The following is a 20978-nucleotide window of genomic DNA, read 5'->3' on the forward strand; positions in this document are numbered from 1 at the left end:
GGCCTAAAATGTGTAATGCTTCTTCTCCAGTTATTTCACCACAATTTAAAGTTATTAATGTTGTTCAGTGAAACAACAACTACAAGACGTAGTTTCTAATCGTTAATTTTTGAAATTTCAAGTAACTTAAGTAAGTATTTTTTTCGTCTCTAAGTCTCTTAAAAATAACCGAAATTTAATATACTAACTACTCTTTATGTCTCTGATCAGGATCAGATTGTAATTTGGAAGAGCAAGGTATTTTTCTCTTCTTCCCTTCTTGTTGCAGTTGCAGTTCTCCGCCACGGTAATTAGAGGTGTTTTTCTTTTCGTATGCTTTGTTTTCCAATACTCTGCAACTTAATATCAAAATTAATTATTATTATTATTATTCTCATGATTTTGAATTAATGGAAGGCTATTTTCGGTATTTAGAAAAGTTCACTCCACAACTTAAAAACCTGACCGCGTATTGTGGTTTTGGTCATTTTGGTGTGAATTCAAAAATCATCAGAAGCCTGGGCGCGATGGGGACGAAGCAAAGAGACCTGCACGAGTCGTTCAACCTCGCCGTTCGTTCTCTCCTCGCTCCCTGCTCTTTTCAGGTCCCTAATTCCACAATTACCCATCGCATTCTCTCCTTCATTTTCCAATTTCATTCACTAATTTCTTCTAATAACTTTGATTCTTTTTTTATTCTCCTGAAATCAACAGGAGTTCTGTGGAGCGCTTCCGGGTTTTACGGCAGCTGAGCACGAACGTCTTCACAGGCTCTTCACCCAGGTACTGTATCATGTTGTTCAACTACCATTTTGGTTTGTTTTTTTCTCTTATTTTAACTAGGAAAGCTTTGACCTATTGCTCTAACTGCTTTGCGTCGTGTACTTGTTTCCAGGTCATGATTTCTTTGCACCAGAATGTAGAGGTACTACTTTCCGGCTTCTTCTCTTGATTTGTTAACAGTTTTATTAGATGCATTAATAATGATGCAGTATTACCCTAATGCTAATGCGTTTGGGGGGTTTTGTCGAGACCAATTCATTTGTTGGAAAGTGTATAGTTGGATGATTCTCTTAGTAATTGTTACGTTTGTGGCTGAGAACTGTGACCAAGTGAAAATATGAGATAGCTGTCCTTTCGGAAATGCACCTTCTATTCTCAGCTTTTGTTGAACCATTATTCTACTTCTTGAGACTGTCAGGAAATATGACATCCTTTGCTGGTTGCTATCTTAATCAGATTGTTTATGATAGATCATACTTTCTAATGTGATTTGGACACAATGATATAGTTACTATGACATTATTATGATGAATTTCTGAACAAGTTGTCTTTATACAGGAAGAGTTCCAGAATGTATGTGTTGAAACACAGGTACGCACCTGATTATCCCTTGGTGATGGTGACGTTGTTTAACTACTTATGTTCGAATAAAATGAATGCATAAATATATAAATAATTGATGTAGGTCTTTCTGTGTTATTTTGGAACATCTGAAACGTTATTGATGTAGGTATTTGTGTGTTATTTTGGAATATCTGAAACGTAATAGAATCAAAATGTTTGTATTCTAGTTGAAAATAAGATGTAGATGATGAAATATTTCACCAATTGAATTATTACTCAGATTACTAATGCAGTATTCATCTCTTTAGATTATTATTAGTTAATCTTGGTTTCATTTCAAAAAGCAAAAAAAAAGTTCATCTTGGTTATAGTGAAGCAATATACGTAAAAGAGTTCTTAGTCATATTTGTATCTCGTCAAGCCTCTTTCTTCCTGCAGGTTGGAACTGCCATGTATACTGTAGAACAACTGGTGGAAGAACAAAGTTTGGATCCTTTGTTTACAAGTAAGTACGTATCTCTTTCTATTTTAAACTTAGATTTGCTTAATGAATCTTATAGTTTCAAATTGTATCAATGAGCCAAAAACACAACAATTTTCACCTTGGTGAATTGATACCAAATGATCGCTGCAACCTTCAGGATGTCTTGTATCTCTTGAAGTAACCCTGAACAAACCTCCAAGAGTCTTCACCTTGGCAGTACTCATTTTGCCTCATCGCACCTCAAGTGAGGAGTTGCTCCACCCCAATCTCAACATGTTGTAAAATTGAGCAAGTTCAAGCAACACTTGAACTTCTCCATGACAATAGTCCTAATCAAACAATCTGAGACATTCCCCCTTGAATGAACTTCCTCAGTTGTTCTCTCCCCTGAGCCGACCCAACACTTATTGTAATGACCCTAAACATCAACATGTTTCATCTCTGCTTGAAACACTTCCTTGTCAAATTGATGATACCATCCTTCACCACAACTCCTTGTTGAATCCCAAACTCATTAATCCATTAAGCCATAACGCCTCTATGGAAGCTTCTTTTAGTGTCATGCAATCTTCTTTAATGGTAAATAATGTTGTAGCTGATCCCAAAGTTGCTATACAACTCTCTACACCTTCACCGCAAGTAAATACATTACTTATTGCAGCTATACTTTTGTCAAATTCTCCTGCCAAATTTGAACCCTCATGACCGGCATTGCATATTTGATCCTGTTGTCTTTCAAACTAAAATACACGCTCCTTGGTGTCCCTCAAGTAATATAAAACTCACTCCACTATTTGCCAGTGTCGCCTACTTGGATTCACCATATACTTTGACACAATTCTTAATACTTGAGCTATACTTGGTCTTGTACAGATTCTAGCACACATCAGATTTCCTACCACTTTTGCATAAGACACATCCATCATCTCATCCAACCCTGGTGTAGATGATCTTTGCACACACAACTGAGAGTGTGCTACTGCTGGAGCAAACATGGGTTCTGACAACAACCATGTGTTTCTCACTTTGTCTCTCCTTGTCTTTACTCCTAGGATCTCTTGTGCAGCTTCTGGACCCTTCAAGTTGAATTCCCTTCATAGTAGTTTCTTTAAATTCAAAATTCTAGATGTATTTTGACATGTAATTAACACGTCACCTACATACAGTAGTAATAGTAAAACCTTACTATCCTTGAACACATGATGATAACTGCATATGCCTTTTGGTGAGATCTGGTCATACTTGACCCTTTCTTTATGCAGATCCTTTGCCAATACCCGATCTTTCCATCTCATGCCTTCTTTATCATGCATTCCTTCCTTTTTCCTATAAACCCATTTACAGCCAAATTGATTCTTTTCTTTGGTTTTAGGAACCGACTCCTGAACCAAGTCCTTATGTATAGACTTCTTCATCTGCTCAAATATAGCTCCCATCCAACTTTCTCGTACATAATTTGCTATAGCTTCCTGATACGTGGTTGGATCTCTTGGACTGAAACTTAGAGCATACTTGTCCAACGCTATGCTTCTCTGGAACTCCTGCCCAAGTGATTGACGAACTGAGTCGTAGGTTCGCAGTACTAATAGCTCCACCTGAGCTTGTATTACTGACTGTTGTTGTCGCTCTATACTTTAACATGTCAAAAACTGTTGAACCATCCCCCAAAACAAGAGAATAGTGCCTCTGCCCTCTATTAAGAATTAAAAAATGAAGTTTAGGTTTATTTTGAATATGTGTACCTTTTCAAGCAACTCAGTTAAATACTGAATCTCCTGCTTTGTTGTTCTTGATAGATTGTGAGCAACATCCATTACATTAGTCCTGCATATAAGTAGTTGTTTAAACAACAAAGTGTGTGTGTATGCATTTAAACACACACACACACACATAGAGGACAGAGCATAAGAGGACACCTGCATAGCCCTTAAAGTGCGGACGTCTTTGTGTTTTCAGCCGCCCAGCGCCGACGGCGGCGGTTCTCTTGCCGGATGAATAACAACCATAAATATATAGCTTATTCTCCATAGTGGAGTCGCAGCAAAACCAGTTTGCAGCCGACTCGATCGAGCTTGAAGTTTTTGCCATTATTGTTGCCAGACCTTTGATTCTCTATCTTCTTCGCATTCATCTTCATGGAAATGCAGTCCAACACTCCAGCATGTCATTGTTGTTCATCCGGCAAGAGAACCACCACCGTCAGCTGAAAATGTAGAGACGTCCGCACTTTAAGAGTGTTGTGTTTTTGGCTCATTGATATAATTTGGAACTGTAGGATTCATTAGAAAAATCTGATTTTAGAATAGAAATAGGACAACACTGCAGCTTTTCTATAAGCTTTAGGAATGTTGGTCTTTTAGGATTCTATTAGGATTTGTATAATTGACTTGGTCTATTAGGTTAAGGAGTCCAAAACCATGTTATCGTCAACCCTTTTTGACATAAATAGGAGTTGTATGAGGTTTTCTAAGGATAAGACAGAGAGCACAGAAAACCGGGAGCTAAGGGTAATAGAGAGATCTAACAAGGGGATGAGAGTAGCATAGGGATTCCAATAAGTGCTTGTAATCAAGTTTTATTCTCCATAGTGCTAGTGATTCTCAAGAGAGATCAAACAGAGAACATATGCATTGCTGAACCTCGATAAATTTATGTGTTGTGTTTCTGTTTTCAAGTTCATCTGTCAGCTTTGCTTATATCGTAAAGTACCTAGTAAAAGATCCAGGGGAGTCTACAGAACACGTGGTATCAGAGTGGTTTAAGGTAACTTTGCGATGGAGAACAACAAAGGCTTGGTCGAAGCAGAAGATGTGAGTACGTCAATTGAGCCCTTCAATGGAAAGACGACTTCATGCTTTGGCAGAGGAAGATGAAACGTGTCCTAATTCAACAAGGTATGTACATGGTTATTCTCTGGTGAGAGAATAAGGCTAGTGTTATGGCATACAAGGTTTGGCAGAAAATGAATGAGAGGGCAATGAGCTTTATAGAGCTACAACTAGCTGATGTTGTATTCCTTGATATATTGGCTAGTGGCGATGAGAATATGAGCAGCAAAGAAACCTGGGATTATCTTGATAAGGTTTATGCGGACAAGGTTCATATTGGTGAGAATATGGACAACAACAAGACATTGGATATCAAGGAGGTTGATGCGGATAAACTCTTCTTGAAAGATGAACTCTATAGTCTTCAGAGGAAGAAGGCATGAAGTTGTAGGACCATCTGAATAATTTTCAGATTTGTATTACCAATTTATCAAAGGCGGATGTGAGATTTGAAGTTGAGGAGAAATTACTTTTGCTACTAAGTTCTTTATAAGCTTCTTACAAGCATCACATCACCAGACTCGTTTCAGATAAAGATTCTCTCAAGTTTGATGAGATTATTGAGGCCACACATTCTTATTCTAAGATGAGTAGCGAGACCAAAAGCTCTCAAGAAGGAGAGGGCAAGGAGAAATGTCAGTTGACGAGCAAGGAGGATAAATTTGGTAACATGGGTACTTCACAATCCAAGAAGAAAGGCAAGAAAGGTTGCTTCAAATGTGGTTCAGCCGACCACTTGAAAAGAGACTGCAAAGAAGGGAAGATGAAAGCAAAGGTGACGGCAAGAAGTTCAAGCACAGCTAAAGTAGTCATCAGAAAAGAAAAGGATGATTGTGAATTGCTTGTGGTAACGTCCAGCTCCAATGCTTTTAGATATTGGATTTTGGATACCGGTTATACATTCCACACATGTGCAACCTGAGAATGGTTTGACACATTTGAGAAGACCGGCAGCGGAGAAGTTTTTAGGGAAGATAATTCACCGTGTAAGATCCTAGGTATTGGATCAGTGAAAATCAAAATGCATGACGAAGCTGTTAGAACACTGGAGAATGTCAGATATATTCCTAAGTTAGGAAAGAGCTTGATATCTTTCGCTACTTTGGACAAGGCTGGATCTAAGTATAGCGTTAAAGGAGGAAGACTCAAAATAGTCAAGGGATCACTTGTTGTGATAAAGGGCGACATTAAACCTAACAACTTATACAAGCTTCAAGGGACTACAATAATAGGTGGAGCTGCAACGTCTGCTGAAGCAAATGACAAGACTGAGCAATGGCATCAAGGCCTAGGGCACATGAGTCAAAGAAAATTGCACGAACTCAACGAGAAAGATAAGGTAGAAGGTGGCAGTTTATGCAAACTTATCTTATGCAAGGATTTTAGTCATGGGAAACAGAAGGTGACATTCAAGTTGGCAAATTGTGAGGACAAGAGCAAAGAAGTGTTGAATTATATGACCTCAGATGTAGGGAGATCGCCACCAGTAAACAAAGGCAAAGAACTGCAAAGTTATATTCACTCAAATGTAGGGAGCTTGACACCAGTAAGGTCTATGGGTAGCTTCAAGATTGTTACTTTTCTAAAGGATTTTTCGAGGAATATTTGGGTCTATTATATGAGGGAGAAATCCAAGGTTCTCATCAAGTTTCAGGAGGAGAAAACGGTGGTACAAAATCTGAGATGCAGAGAAATCAAGTATTTGAGAAGTAACTGCGGCCGTGAATATATAATGAAAAGGCTCTTACAATTTTGCAAGATTGAAGGAATCACAAGGCACATCATGGTGAAGGGGGATCCACAACAAAATTGGGCTGCTGGAAGGATGAAGAAAAGTCTCTTACAGAGAGAAAGAGGCATGTTGCTGCATGCAAGAAAACCATACACGTTTTGAGAAGATGCGGTTAACCACACGCGTTACATGGTTAATCAGTCACCATCAAAGGTCTTAGACCTCAAATATGCAGAGGAGGTACGGTCTAGAGAACCAGCTGGCAATTCAAACTTAAGAATGTTTGGTAGTAGAGTTTTTGTTTGCAAGAAAGAGGTTCTAAGTAGATACATCAATTGTTATGATGAGACTATGTCGTCCAATGAAGTGCAGACAAGTGAGGTGAAGAAGAAGAAGACTGATGTTGTAGAAGAATTAACAATAGTTCCTCTAACCGAAGGGGTCATGGAAGAAACTCCAGCTCAGGTGGAGCACATTGAGCAGGTGGAGCATTATAAAGGGGTTATTGAGGAAGAAGTCTTTGATATTTAATATTTGGTTATTAACAAGATGCACTTGATCCACCATGTTCCAAGCATTTCATCATCAATTTCTCTGTGCATGATGATTAGGTAGAAATTTAGAACTGTTTCAAGGTTCCTATGGACTGAGTTTTTATCTTGTTTGGTCCATTGAATGGCTCAGTTTTGGTTGGAGGGTATTCTTTGATTCCTTTGTAAGGCATCTCGTCAACCCTGTTTTGAACAATTCATTATCGATCTCTCCGTACAAGGTTAAGCAGATGTTTGTAATTGTGCTATCATGTTCAAGGTTCAAGGATTCTAATATTCTTTTTCTCTGACCTACTGAGACTTCTTGGTCCTTGTTTGGTCATTTGTGGAACAAAGATACTTCTTGATTACTAAAATGAGGCACGTCGTCGACCAAGACCTTTAGCAATTCACATCATTTTTTTTCATACACGGATGTGTTTGTTGATGTTGAAAATTGTGGTATAGTATTCAAGCTTCCTAGTTTCTTACTCTTTCTTGGGGTAAATTGGAGACCTGTTGTTGTACATGAACATAACCTCCATTGATCAACACTGGGGATTGTACAAGAACTTTACCTCCCAAGTTGGTTGATAAATTTATAACATTCCTCCCCCGTGCAGTGGTGGGGTGTTTCTTATGAATTTCATTGAAAGTGAATGTATCCACTGCTTTAGATTGGAACATTTTTTAAGGACCCTTAGTGAGTACTACTTGAGATTTGGAGACTGTTGTCAGGTGAAATTAGAAGGGACAATAAGTGTAAGGTCCTATGGTTGGCTGTAAAGGTTTGCACATGCCGTGTATGTTCTTCAGGTTTCAGTAATTATGTGTTTTTAGTATACAAGACTAGATTGTTTGCGTGAGTGGCATCCATACTTATTTCTATTGGCCTGTTAGCATATAGACTTTTTTTTTTGAATGAAAATACTACTAATATTATTGCAAATATAAAGATAAGCGCAGGGTGTGATTACAGAATATAGCTTGGATACAAGCTTTCTGAAACACATCCTTTTAGACATTGTTATGTTGATACTTGCGACTATATATAATCTGGACTTTACTGCACTGTTATCGTTAGGCCAGATACTTTATGATCAGTATTCAGTGGCTTGTAACATCATTATAACATTGTATCGATCACCAAGTGGGAGATCCATATGCAAAAACTGATTCTCATGCAGTTCTTGTGTTGATATGACCAAGTGACTAACTATCAGTATTTAGGAAGTACTTTATTTATTTTCTTCTTTGTTCTTAATAGGCGGAGGCACAGAATCATCTTAAGCGGGATCGTAATGAACTATTAAAGAAAGGAAGGCCAGAAATGTCGAACGTTGCAAATGCTGTTGAGAAGGTGCACCTTTTATTTCTCCATCTTGTCTTTGTCTATCATTGTGAGTTCTCATTCTCCCAATAACATTCTTGGAAATATATTTTCTCTGAATCTTAGAGCTGTTCAATTATGAATGTTTGCAGTTGAGAAGTGGGATTTCAAGTTATAGAACATATCGCAGCAATGGGTCCATAGTCCATGATCCATGACTGCTGTCAGCATATTGCGATAACTTTTGAGTTAAAACATTAATTGTTCGTTTGACATGTACTTCCATGTAATCAGAATGCTCAAGGTTTAATTGTAATATAGCTCTAAAATGCAGTCGTAGAATTTTGTAAAATTATTTTTTTGGCCAACATATGTTAGACTTCTGTAATTGCATCATAATGAGAAGTTTTCTCTGGGAATGAAGAGGGTATAAAGAAAGATCACTTGTTAGCTGGGATGTGATGGTCTAGAGTCTTAGCTTGGGAAGTGGTTTTGGAGATAATCTCTTGGAAACACATTTTCTAGGTAGAGTTTTTCTCTAATTTTAATGAAATGCTACTTGTGTAAATGTTACTTGTGTAACCGTAAAACTTATACCATTCTTTTAAGTTAAATCATGGCTCGGCCATTAAGTCTCAGTCGTTCCTTTTAAGCTCAACTTTTCAGCATGATATGGCTAACGGGAAAACGGTAACCATCAAGCTCAACAAGAGGAAATAGAGGGTTCTTCTCCACTTTTCCGAGAAGACCAATATGCTTGATCATTTGGCTGAAGAAGCTATTGATGGGGCTGCCAAAAAAATCGTTGAGAAAAAATTAAGCAGGCCAGGTGATCGATCAATTCAAAAGATTAACAATCCTCTGAGCTCAAGAGTGTGTTCTTGCGACTTTAGAGTTCAGACCATTGTACAGTCTCAGAGCATGTCTCTGTAGCCGTTGACACAATGTCCCATGCACCACAAGTGATTAAGGTCAATGATGATAAGGCATGGTCCGTTATTGATCATAAACCACGCACTGTTCATTGCTATCTCGCTCTGAATTTAAGTTCAATCAAAGTCTGATATTTTTGCCGCCATATGAGACTCATTGACATGCACTGAATGCAGAAGCAGCTAGTCATGCTAACTATATACAAGTCTTTGAAACTTGAAAATAATTTGAAGATGAGATGCCAGGACACTCCATATATACTGTACGTACTAGCTACCTAGCATCTAGGGTTATGTTTCATTATTGTGTCATTGGCATTGTTGGGAAGATGCATTAATCTGAGATTGATTATACCAAATAACTAACGCCAAAGCTTTGGCGATATATCATAGAACTTGGACAGTTGGTCAGTTTGGAGGCCAAACCCTATGTAAGATCGAGTAGAGGGATATCAAACATACACACCATTTGTCCCATAGGTTTCATGAGGTCTAATAAAAAGTGTCTTGTGCTTGCCACTTAGATCTGACTTGCAATAGATTTCAATGCATGCACTTTGTAAGCTTAATATCCAAGAATAATCTACCTAACGATGCCGTATTGCTCAATTTGCCGTATGATTCTAACGTACAGATATATAGTTATATACGTGTCCATTTCCAAAATATACCTACTTCGATGTATTCAGGAAAAGATGCAATTGAAGATTCCTCCTCTCGTGCTGCTATAGCTTATAAAAAGACAGTGCAAAATCAGTTTGTGTTTTCTGTTCATTGCATGTACTACACGTACCTCTTATAACAGAAAAAGTCCAAACAATATAAAACGAGTCGATAGCTGGCGTTGAGCATGATTGATAGAGTAGGTAATAAGGGCATCTCCAACAAGATGACCCAATACTCAAATCCAAATTTTGGGTCACTCAAATTCATTTTAGTCAACCCATATGACACAAATCTCATACCCATTTTATATTTTAATCATTTTATTTTAATATAATCATAATTCTACTATTTTTATATATTATACATTATATGATATATTATTTCATTTTTCTATGAAAAATATATATTATTGTTTGAGGATGAAATACTTGTATATTATTGAATGATATGAGGGCCTATATATAGGCATTTACAACACCACAATCCCGTAGGATTCGGAGTCCTAATCTACTACGGAGATGCTAATCTATCTCCTAACAGGAAACCTATTAGGCTAAGACACACATAAGGGTAGAATAGTAATTCTCCCGGAACACTCCCCCTTGTGTCGCATGCCTAGGTTGCATGGTGCACACATCGTTGCCTCGGTAAAAACCTTGTCAAGCAAAACAAAAACCTCTTGGGTAAAACAAAAGCTTAATCGAAGGGAAAAAGAGCACAACGCACCAACTACTTAAGGATCTTAACATGTGATGTAGACTCCCCCTGAAGTCTACCAAACTCTAGTGTTCCGATAAACGACGCATGCCAATGCTCTTCACATGTTTCACAAAAGTAGATTTAGGCAAAGACTTAGTGAACAAATCCGCAACATTGGATTCTGAACTCACTTGATTGATCTGAACATTCAAGAACTTCTGTTGTTGAACGTTGTAGAAGAACTTAGGCGAAATATGCTTGGTGTTGTCTCCCTTGATGAAACCTAACTTTGTCTGCTCTATGCAAGCAGCATTATCTTCATAAATGCACGTAGGTAGATCAGTTGTAGAGACTAATCCACAAGAATCACGAATATGGCGAACAAGTGATCGTAGCCAAACACATTCTTTCACTGCTTCATGGAGAGCGATGATCTCCGCGTGATTCGAAGAAGTAGCAACAAGAGATTGCTTTGTGGATCTCCAAGATATCGCCGTATTCCCAATGGTAAACACATAACCGGTTTGAGAACGAGCCTTGTGAGGGTCAGAGAGGTACCCTGCGTCGGCATAACCAACTAACAAGTTGTTTGGAGTCTTTGCATCAGGGGATAGAGCTGCACGGGACCGGTTGCTGCTCTCGGCACCGCGCACGGTCTCCACGCCATGGCGGCCGGCGGCGTCGCTGCGGGCCGCCATGGCGGCAAGGCCGGGGTCGGCGACGACGGTGGTGTGGGGAGATACCGTGGCGGTGTTATCTCTGCAATAGGGGTAGAATAATCCCATGTCAAGGGAACCTTTCAAGTATCGAAACAAATGCTTGATTCCATTCCAATGACGTAGCGTAGGTGCGGAGCTAAATCTAGCCAATAAGTTCACTGCGAAAGATATGTCCGGTCTAGTGCATTGAGCAAGATACAATAGTGCCCCAATCGCATTAAGGTATGGAACTTCAAGACCAAGAACGTCTTCATCATCCTCTTTAGGACGGAAGGGATCCTTCTTGATATCTAGACTTCGGACGACCATGGGAGTAGACAATGGACTGCATAGATCCATATTGAAACGTCGAAGCATCTTCTGCGTGTAATTTGACTGATGCACTAAGATGCCGTCGGCCCTATGCACAAGCTCAAGGCCGAGACAGAATTTCGTCCTCCCTAGGTCTTTCATCTCAAATTCCGACTTCAGATAAGACACGGTCTCTTCAATCTCATCAAGAGTACCGATTATGTTCATGTCATCAACGTAGACCGCAACGATGACGAATCCGGAATTTGTCTTTCGTATGAACACGCATGGGCATAGTTCATCATTCTTGTAACCCCTTCTCACCAAGTATTGATGCAACCGATTGTACCACATTCTTCCGGATTGCTTTAACCCGTACAACGAACGACGTAATCTGACTGCATGAGCACTCCGTGGTCTGGAGGCACTTGATGGAGGTAAAGGTAGTCCCTCAGGAGCTTTCATATATATCTCTGCGTCAAGATCTCCATAGAGATAAGCTGTGACCACATCCATAAGTTGCATGTTTAGTCTTTCGGACACTACCAGACTAATAAGGTAGCGGAAGGTAATGATGTCCATAACAGGAGAATAAGTCTCTTCATAGTCAATACCAGGTCGTTGTGAGAATCCTTGCTCCACGAGTCTTGCCTTATAACGCACGATCTCGTTCATCTCATTACGCTTACGAACGAAGACCCATTTATGTCCAACAGGTTTGACATCTCTTGGAGTCAATTCAACCTTTCCGAAGACTTCTCGCTTCGCTAATGAGTCAAGTTCTGCCTGGATTGCTTCCTTCCACTTCGGCCAATCTGCTCTGCGTTCGCATTCAGCTACAGAGTGAGGTTCAACGTCGTCTTCAGATATGATCTCAAGTGCGACGGAATAAGCGAAAACGTCATCAATGCATGTAGTGGCTCGGTTTCGGACCGACTGCTCACTTGTGTAGTTCACTGAGATTTCGTTGTTCTCTGGCATCAAACAAGGTTCCATAGCGTCCCACGGAAACACTTGAGTTGATTCATGGACATAGCTGTAATCAGAGACAACTTCATACGATGGTGATTCATCGTTGATGACGCGCTGTGCCTTAGTCATTCGCTTCTTTCTAGGTTTTGAATCCCTAGAGTTTATCGGTCTCCCCCTTTTTCTTTGAGGAGCCGAGGCCGAAGCTGCTCCATGCCGGGCCATCTCAGCATCGTCGCCAGAAGGGGCGCCGGCAACACCACGGCGTACGGTGGTGCCGCCGTCGGCCTCCGTCCCACTGTCAGGGGCGGTGCCAACGTTGCTAGGTCCAGGAGCTTGTCTTCCACGCCCGTATTTCGGGACATCCAACCGTGCCGGTACGTTCGCAGCGGGTATGTTTGATCTCCTCACTTTAGCAATATCTACAAAGCCGTCGGGTATCGAATCCGCGACTTTCTGGAGGTCGATAATGCGTTGCACTTCTAACTCACTTTGAGCAGTGCGGGGATCATAATGAGACATAGTGGGGACACACCACGTCAATTCCTGACATTCATTTGGAATGATAACATTCCCATCTCCCCCTAACGACGGGAAGCATGTCTCATCAAAGTGACAATCTGCAAATCTTGCAGTAAAGAGATCTCCGGTGGTTGGTTCTAAGTAGCGGACAATCGTTGGGGAATTATAGCCAACATAGATACCTAATCGTCTCTGAAGACCCATCTTAGTACGCAGCGGAGGCGTAATAGGCACATAAACGGCGCAACCAAAGATGCGTAAGTGTGAAATATTGGGTTCGTAACCAGTGACCATCTGGTACGCACTAAACGCTTGGTTAACCGCGGGTCGGAAACGAATAAGTGTCGCTGCATGCAACATTGCATATCCCCACGCAGAGACCGGTAGGTTAGTACCCATAACCATTGCCCGAGCAACAAGCTGAATACGCTTGATGGTAGCCTCTGCTAGACCGTTCTGTGAATGAACATGAGGAACGGGATGTTCAACTTCGATCCCAATAGACATGCAGTAATCATCAAAAGTTTTGGAGGTGAATTCTCCAGCATTATCCAAACGAATGGATTTGATAGTATAATCGGGGTGGTGAGCCCGAAGTTTGATGATCTCAGCTAATAACTTAGCAAATGCAGCATTCCTTGTGGATAGCAATGCGACGTGTGACCAACGCGTCGATGCATCAACCAATACCATAAAATATCAAAAAGGTCCGCATTCTGGTTGAATAGGTCCACAAATGTCACCTTGGATACGTTGTAAGAATGGAATGTTCTCGGTTGAAGCCTTAGCAAAAGAAGGACTTCCTTGAAATTTAGCAAGAGAACAAGCTTTGTAAAACGAGCGATGGGCATCAGAAATTGCCATGGAGGCATGTGAAAGCACGGGAGGCATCACAAGCTCCTGTGAAGGAGGGGATGCCACCACCGACGGCATGAAAGCCGAGGAGCTGCCGAGTGGGGCATGCTCGGCCGCACCATGCGGTGCATGGGTAGGCACGGCCTCACCGTGCGGAGCACGGGTGAGGTGATCCTCCAATCGCTTCCGGGACTTGAAAAATGGATGACCATGTGAATTCTTAAGAATTCTAATCATCATATCACGTCCAGGGTGCCCGAGACGGGCATGCCAAAGCATATAAGAGTCCAAATCACAAAAGTTGCGTTCAACCGCATATGATTCAAAGATCCGAATGGAAGTAAGATACAAACCATTCCCAAGACTCTTCATCTTCTATAAGATACGGCGATGGCCTGCTTTCTCAGAGGTAACGCAAAGATATTCCTCTCCATTCTCAACATAAGTATCGAGGTGAAAACCATTGGCACGTATGTCCTTAAAACTTAGCAAGGTGCGGGGAGACTTCGGCGCATAAAGAGCGTCTACGACGTTAAGAGTCGTACCATTAGGCAACATGAAAGAAGCAGTGCCTCTTCCTTGAATGATGGATTTCGAGCCAATCATTGTAGTCATCGAAGAAGTCGAAAACACTAGATCCGTGAACAACTGCCTGTGCCGTAGGACAGTGTGGGTGGTTCCGCAATCAGCTAGACATTCGATTTCACCGCGGGACATCTACAAAATGACAATTAAGAGAGTCAGCAACACGGGAACAATTCTATACAATACGCCGTAGGATATTGTAAGAAAGGGAATCGGAACAAAGCGCGATTCCATCGAATGTATCACATGGCAATAGTACTACATTCTTCAACTAAAGAGTTGGAAATCATGGTATTGAAGCAGTGAAATACCAAACAGTAAACTAGGGTGGTATAAACCATCCAAAAATGGTGTGGAAAACACACACAAAGAGTACCGGTGAGTGCATAGAACGGACTTGGAGAAAACCGGAAAAACAAACCGGAAAACCATGTCAAAAGAACTCAAAACCGGGTGAATTTTGGACGAGGAAAACGTGGCAGCAGGGGCTGCTGCAATATGCCGGAAGAATCACGAGAAAACGACGAAAAAATCGTCGAAAAACTCGGTGGAAAACTAGCGGCACCTATTGCCGGAAAAACCGGCCGGCGGCTGTCGAAACTGGCCGGTATGGAGGCCGGGACTTCAGGTCCGACAGGGGACGCCGTCAGGGACCGAGTGGCGGTGCCGAAAACACCGGGAAATGGCCGGAAGACGGCGAATACGCCGGCAAAACGTGCCGGAAACGCCGGAATAGTAACCGGGGCCGGCCAAGGCAAAACGACGTCGTTTTCGACGTTCCGAGGTTCGTTTTCCGAATTTTAAGTTCCAAATTCACAATATAGTGCTATTGGGGTCCCATGTGACCCAAAAAACGTCCAATTTAAAAATCACGTGAGTTGCACATGTTGATCATCATGCTAAGTGTCGGATAAATAAAATTCTCAAAGAGATCATCTTGTAAGCAAGAAATGAGAAATTTTATTGAATGCCAATCTTTAATACATCACACATAAACTTCTAATTCCAAAATCAAAAGACTATTACAAAGTCAATGAAAATAAAAATGGCGGTCGGCCATAACAATACTTGAATCATAAAGCTAAAGAAGCTAAAACGACTAATCAAAGTCGGGAGTATCCATGGTAGCAACCGGAGGCCTAGCTTTAGAAGCAAGGGGCTCGGGTTTCATGGAGATATGGTGAGTCTCGATCTCATGGTCCTCATCCACATGATTCGATTCGGGTTGTAGAAACTTCTTGTAGGCGGAATAAGCCTTGATCATCTCTTTGCTAGCGCGACAATCGCGATTAAAGTGCTTGAAGGAGCCACATTTGAAGCATGGAGACTTGCCATTACCGGAAGTGGAGGCATTAGGAGGCGCACGGCCTCCTTGGAGTGTGGGACGGGGACGGCCTCCCCCTGAGGGTGCGGCGCCGCCACCGTCACGGGTCCATGTATTGGACCGAGGCCGAGATCGGCCTTGTTGCCTCCCACCACGAGAGTTGTTATTTTGGTGCTGATATGGAGCATTCCTTGATTGATTCTTTTGCTTAGGAGCTTTCCCATAGTTGGCCTGTGGCGTAGAAATTCTTTTAGTGCCAACAGGTCTAGTGTTGTTGTTGAGGAGAATCTCATAATGTCTCTCCTTCTTAGCTAAGAGTGCCATTAAGTCGGCAAAAGACCGAATCTTCCCTTCCTCTACATGAGTGCGGTACGCATGAGCTTGAACCTCATAGTTGATTGGAAACGTGTCCAATGTCTTATTGAGAAGATCTAGGTCAGTCTTGATGACACCAACGGTGCCAAGATCGGATTGCAAGCATAGCATATCCTGATTGATATCATCCACTCTCTTATAGTCCAATAGACGGATGTTATCCCATCTAACGGTCAATTCAGGAAGAAGCTTATCATGAACGTTGTTGTACCGCAAGCGTAGTTTGTCCCATAATTCTTTAGGATCTTTTACGTTCAAGTATTGCCTCTTGAGAGTTGCATGGATGTGACGTCTCATAAAGATGAGAGTCTGAGTCTTAGCCATGGGTGGGAAATCAGCAGGAGGGTCGGCAAACATGCCTTCAATCCCTCGGCTCTCGAAAGCGAGTTCCATGTCGGAAACCCAGCGGTGGTATTCCTTTCCTTCTAGATCAAGAAGGCCAAATTCCGGTCGAGATGGCGATGACATCTACAAAACGAATACGGAATCGATTAGATTCAAGTATAATAGGAATTAGAAGGGGTGACGTATATGGTCACAAGAAAAATCGATGCAATCGGCGATACTCATGATCGCACCCAAAACAGCGGTGCACTCAGGCGACCACACGAAAATCGATTAACTTCCCTTTCAAAACAATCGTGACTCCCCCAGGACCGTCACAGAGAAAACATCGATCAAGAGGGGAAACCCATCCCTCTATAGTCTCATCGGCGTTATAAGAAAGGCCGGAATTAAGACAAGAAGAAGGCTAATAGCGCCCGATATAATATATCTATACGTTCAAAAGCGGGAACGTTTATAAAAATTTGCCTTGGGAGGTTTGTAGTATACGGGAGTAGCTTCTCTTGAGCGAAGTCCTTGCTTGTGACTTTCACGTCTCTTGCGTGAATATGCGGGAGGAGCAATTTTGAGTGATTTGATGCGGGAACTTGCGGGGCAAAAAGATTTCTTTGCGGAGCGAATGCGGAGGAAGCGCTGCGGGGCTGCGAGGCTGCGTGCAGGAGCTGCAGGGCTGCGGGGCTGCGGGGCTGCGGGGCTGCGGGGCTGCAGGGCTGCAGGGCTTGCGAGGGCAGGGGCTGCGAGGGCAGGGGCTGCGAGGGCAGGCAGAGGCTGCAGCAGCAGGGGGTTGTGGCGGCGGCAGGAGGCTTTCGGCGGCGGAGGAAGGGAAGAAGAAAAAATTTCGGAAGGCTCTAAAAGATTCAGGGTTTTAGGGCTTCGTGCTGATAACGTGTTTGAGGATGAAATACTTGTATATTATTGAATGATATGGGGGCCTATATATAGGCATTTACAACACCACAATCCCGTAGGATTCGGAGTCCTAATCTACTACGGAGATGCTAATCTATCTCCTAACAGGAAACCTATTAGGCTAAGACACACATAATGGTAGAATAGTAATTCTCCCGGAACAATTAATTGTTAAAAAGAAATTCAAACATGTTTTTCATAAACTAGTAAAAGATATTTTGATGTTGCTCCAACATCATATATATGTGCGTCTTTGCTACGTGTTAAATGTTGATTAGACGGTGAGATTGCATTTAGATTTTTATCTTTCATGTGTCATATCTTATCTTCACTAATCATTGTAAAATTGTCGATAAGTACCATAACCGACACTCCACAAAATCACCAATTCACAAACATTTCTCTCCCTCAAATTGAAATTTGAGCTATTCATGTTCACTTGATAACTTTGGTGATCTGCAACAATGAATAAGCTTCGGAAACTACTAAAGAAGGAGGAAGAAGATTCTATTACAAGGAATTGTCAAAGAGTCTTAGTCATGCAAGCAGCTGCCTCCAAAATCCAGAGAATCCAGGAGGAAGAATCGCAATAGGGTGGTTCTCGAGAAGGTCGTTGGTTGATAGAGCGTTTTTTAAAACGTCTATAATAAACCCTGTAAAACATCATCGTTAGTATAGAATAAGCAGGGATCGTTCTTTCCAGAGAATTGAAGGGAACTCTAAACTTTTAGTGTTAACAAATAATTGGGGGTTTGAGATTGATTATTAACTACTAAAATAAAACCTAAATTATTATTTACATGATCGACTTCTCTTTAACAAACTTAAACCAAATTTACCATTACACCACATAATTACAAGTTCGAACCTATCATGCATTCTAATTCAACCAATTACATACTTTTTAGACACCAATACAATTAGAGCCTTAGGGGATCATCTAATCATGCAAGATTTCAATTAACATTTAGATTGACTTAGGGCCTAATCTAAATTTGCATGCAATCAAATTCAATAACACTTAGAGTATAAATCAAATTCAATTACATTTAAGCACTAAATCTTTGTTGGAGACATGTTTCATGTATGGCGTCACCCACCATGGTTTTACATGCAAATTTCCAGAATTTTTACCACTTTTAATCAACACAAACCGAACCTACTTAGGGCATGATTCGATTTGTGTCAATATGGTTGATGAATCTAGCACTCAAACACAATCTTAGGGACTACATCCAAGCACTAAATTCATATGCACATATCTGAAAATTATCTAAAAGTATGAGAAAGATGATTAGAACACAACAATAGAAATACAAACTCATTAATTATAGGAAACCATTAATTTGGCAAAGAACCAAAAATCCAATAACATAATCTGAAAATTTCGATTCTTAATACAAAACAATAATCTCACACAAACATCATACTACAATCTTCATAGACAAAGTATTGTAAAAAATCAAAAACGAACAAACCCGTGGAGAAGAGTTGCGAAAATCACACGTTGTAGGAACCTTGGAGGTGTGTCTTCAATGGTGATTTCGGTGGAGATGGAATTTGTATATGGGGAGAATGGCTTGTTGTTTTGGTAAAGGATGTTTGAGGTAGTATTTTAGTAGAGGTTTGGCTCTTGAATGCAAATGAGAAGTCATGATATTTGAGAGGTGAAGCCATGTATATATAGAGGAAAGATGGAGGGTTTGAAATTGCTTCTTTCTTCCTATAATAATGTCATGCTTTAATCCCTTAAAACATGGAAAGTTTTATTCCCTAAAACATAACATGCTTTAATCCCTAAAACATGTCATGCTTTAATCTTTAAAACATGCCATGCTTTAATCCATAAAACATGTCATGTTTTATTCCTTTAATGATCATCTTCTATTTAATTGTTGCATGACTTGGCTCCATTTCTATTTCTTTAATTATCTCTTCAATCAAATCTGAAAAATAAGAAAATAAAATCATAAGTAAGAGATAATTAGTTTCAAAACCTAACAAGGATTCCTAGTCAAACTAGGACTCTAGACCAATTATGCGTTTTTAACTCATGTAAACACAAAAATGCATCTAATACCGCCCAAGACTCTTACTACGACTCAATGACTAAATAGTACAATAATAAGGGCTAAGCAAAGTACAAATTGAGGTAAAAACATGTTAAGAACGTCGCACAAAGTGCTCCTATCATTGGTACATCCCAAGAGAGCGGGAAGAGATGGATCGACGATTGAAGGCTTTGTACTTCACTTCAATGTGTAGGTTTGAGGGTGATATTTTTCGTTAAAGATACAAAATGCAACCTCATCTATTTGACCAAATGATGCATGGAGTTGCCAACCACAATCCTTACTTTGTCCAAATGCATGACGCTTCTGGAAGCGTTGGCTTCTCTACAGAACAAAAGTTAACATGTGCAATGAGGATTCTCGCTTACAGTCTTCCTGAGGATTTGTGTGATGAGTTTCTTGATGTAGCTGAATCTTCAGCTATGGAGATTTTGCAACATTTTACTAGAGCAATTTTGAATGCGTACCACAAGCATTATCTTCGTCGACCATCTCCAACGAATTTGCGGCGGTTGCTTAGACATGCTGATAAAAGAGGGTTCTCTGTAATGGTTGGAAGTCTCGATTGCATGCACTGGAGTTGGAAGAACTGTCCTACTTCATGGCAAGGGCATTTCACATGTCATAAAAGAAAACAAACAATCATTTTGGAGGCGGTTGCATCATATGATACTTGGATTTGGCATGCATATTTTGGACTTCCAGATTCCCTTAATGACATCAACGTTCTTGGAATGTCTCCACTATTTGATGATGTTTGTAGAGGAGAATCTCCTCGAGTCAAAAATCATGTAGCAGCTCGAGAATATGGTCAGTGCTATTACCTAGTTGACGGTATCTATCCTAAATGGGAGACTTTTGTGAAAGCAATCAGAAATCCAATTACGCCTCAACAAGCTCACTTCACAAAGATGCAAGAGTCATTCAGTAAAGATGTAGAGAGGGTGTTTGGAATTCTCCAAACTCGTTTTGCAATTGTTAGAGGACCAGATCGTGGATGGGCTAGGGAGGATCTCTCCTACATCATGATAACCTGCATTATTTTGCACAATATGATTGTGGAAGATGAGGGCGACAAAGAAGAAGAAGTGGTAATTGACCCCGATGATGTCCCAACAAGACCAATGGCTACAGAAGTATATGAAAGGTATGATCATTATCATCAAGTTCAGCGTGAAGCCCATGTTCTTGATGAATTCATGCGTCGCTACCAAGCAGTTAGATGTCCAGTTGTGCATAATTACCTCAGGAGGATTTGGTTAAACATCTATGGAATGTGAAGCTGCAAGGTAGAGCAAGACCGCATATAATGTGTGATTTATTTTTTTGTGCTTTCAATAATTAATGTGGCTATGGTGTGATTTGCTTGTGTTTTTAATTATTGTAATGTGGTATGGTTTGTTTATTTGTTGTTGTTGTAGTTTAATGTAATGTAATGAATAAATATAAACTTATGAATTAAATAAATTTGTAATCTTATTTGAT

General features: G+C 40.6%; 2 protein-coding genes across 3 annotated transcripts; both read left to right on the plus strand.

Moving 5' to 3' along the window:
• Positions 1-479: 479 nt before the first annotated feature.
• On the plus strand, positions 480-8591 carry LOC126795314 (uncharacterized). Of its 2 annotated transcripts, none has more exons than XM_050522152.1 (7): positions 480-584; positions 694-762; positions 875-904; positions 1321-1353; positions 1765-1835; positions 8168-8260; positions 8383-8591. In XM_050522152.1, the coding sequence occupies exons 1-6, from the start codon at positions 507-509 to the stop codon at positions 8211-8213; spliced, it is 327 nt and encodes a 108-aa protein (XP_050378109.1). In that variant the 5' UTR covers positions 480-506; the 3' UTR covers positions 8214-8260; positions 8383-8591. The 2 variants fall into 2 exon arrangements, with proteins under 2 accessions (XP_050378109.1, XP_050378110.1); XM_050522153.1 differs by having other exon boundaries at positions 1765-1831.
• Positions 8592-19720: 11129 nt separating this feature from the next.
• On the plus strand, positions 19721-20773 carry LOC126795587 (uncharacterized). Its single transcript, XM_050522398.1, has one exon. The coding sequence runs from the start codon at positions 19721-19723 to the stop codon at positions 20771-20773; it is 1053 nt and encodes a 350-aa protein (XP_050378355.1).
• Positions 20774-20978: the final 205 nt, after the last annotated feature.

Source organism: Argentina anserina, chromosome 5, assembly GCF_933775445.1.
Source record: "Argentina anserina chromosome 5, drPotAnse1.1, whole genome shotgun sequence".
NCBI classification, from domain to species: Eukaryota; Viridiplantae; Streptophyta; class Magnoliopsida; order Rosales; family Rosaceae; genus Argentina; species Argentina anserina.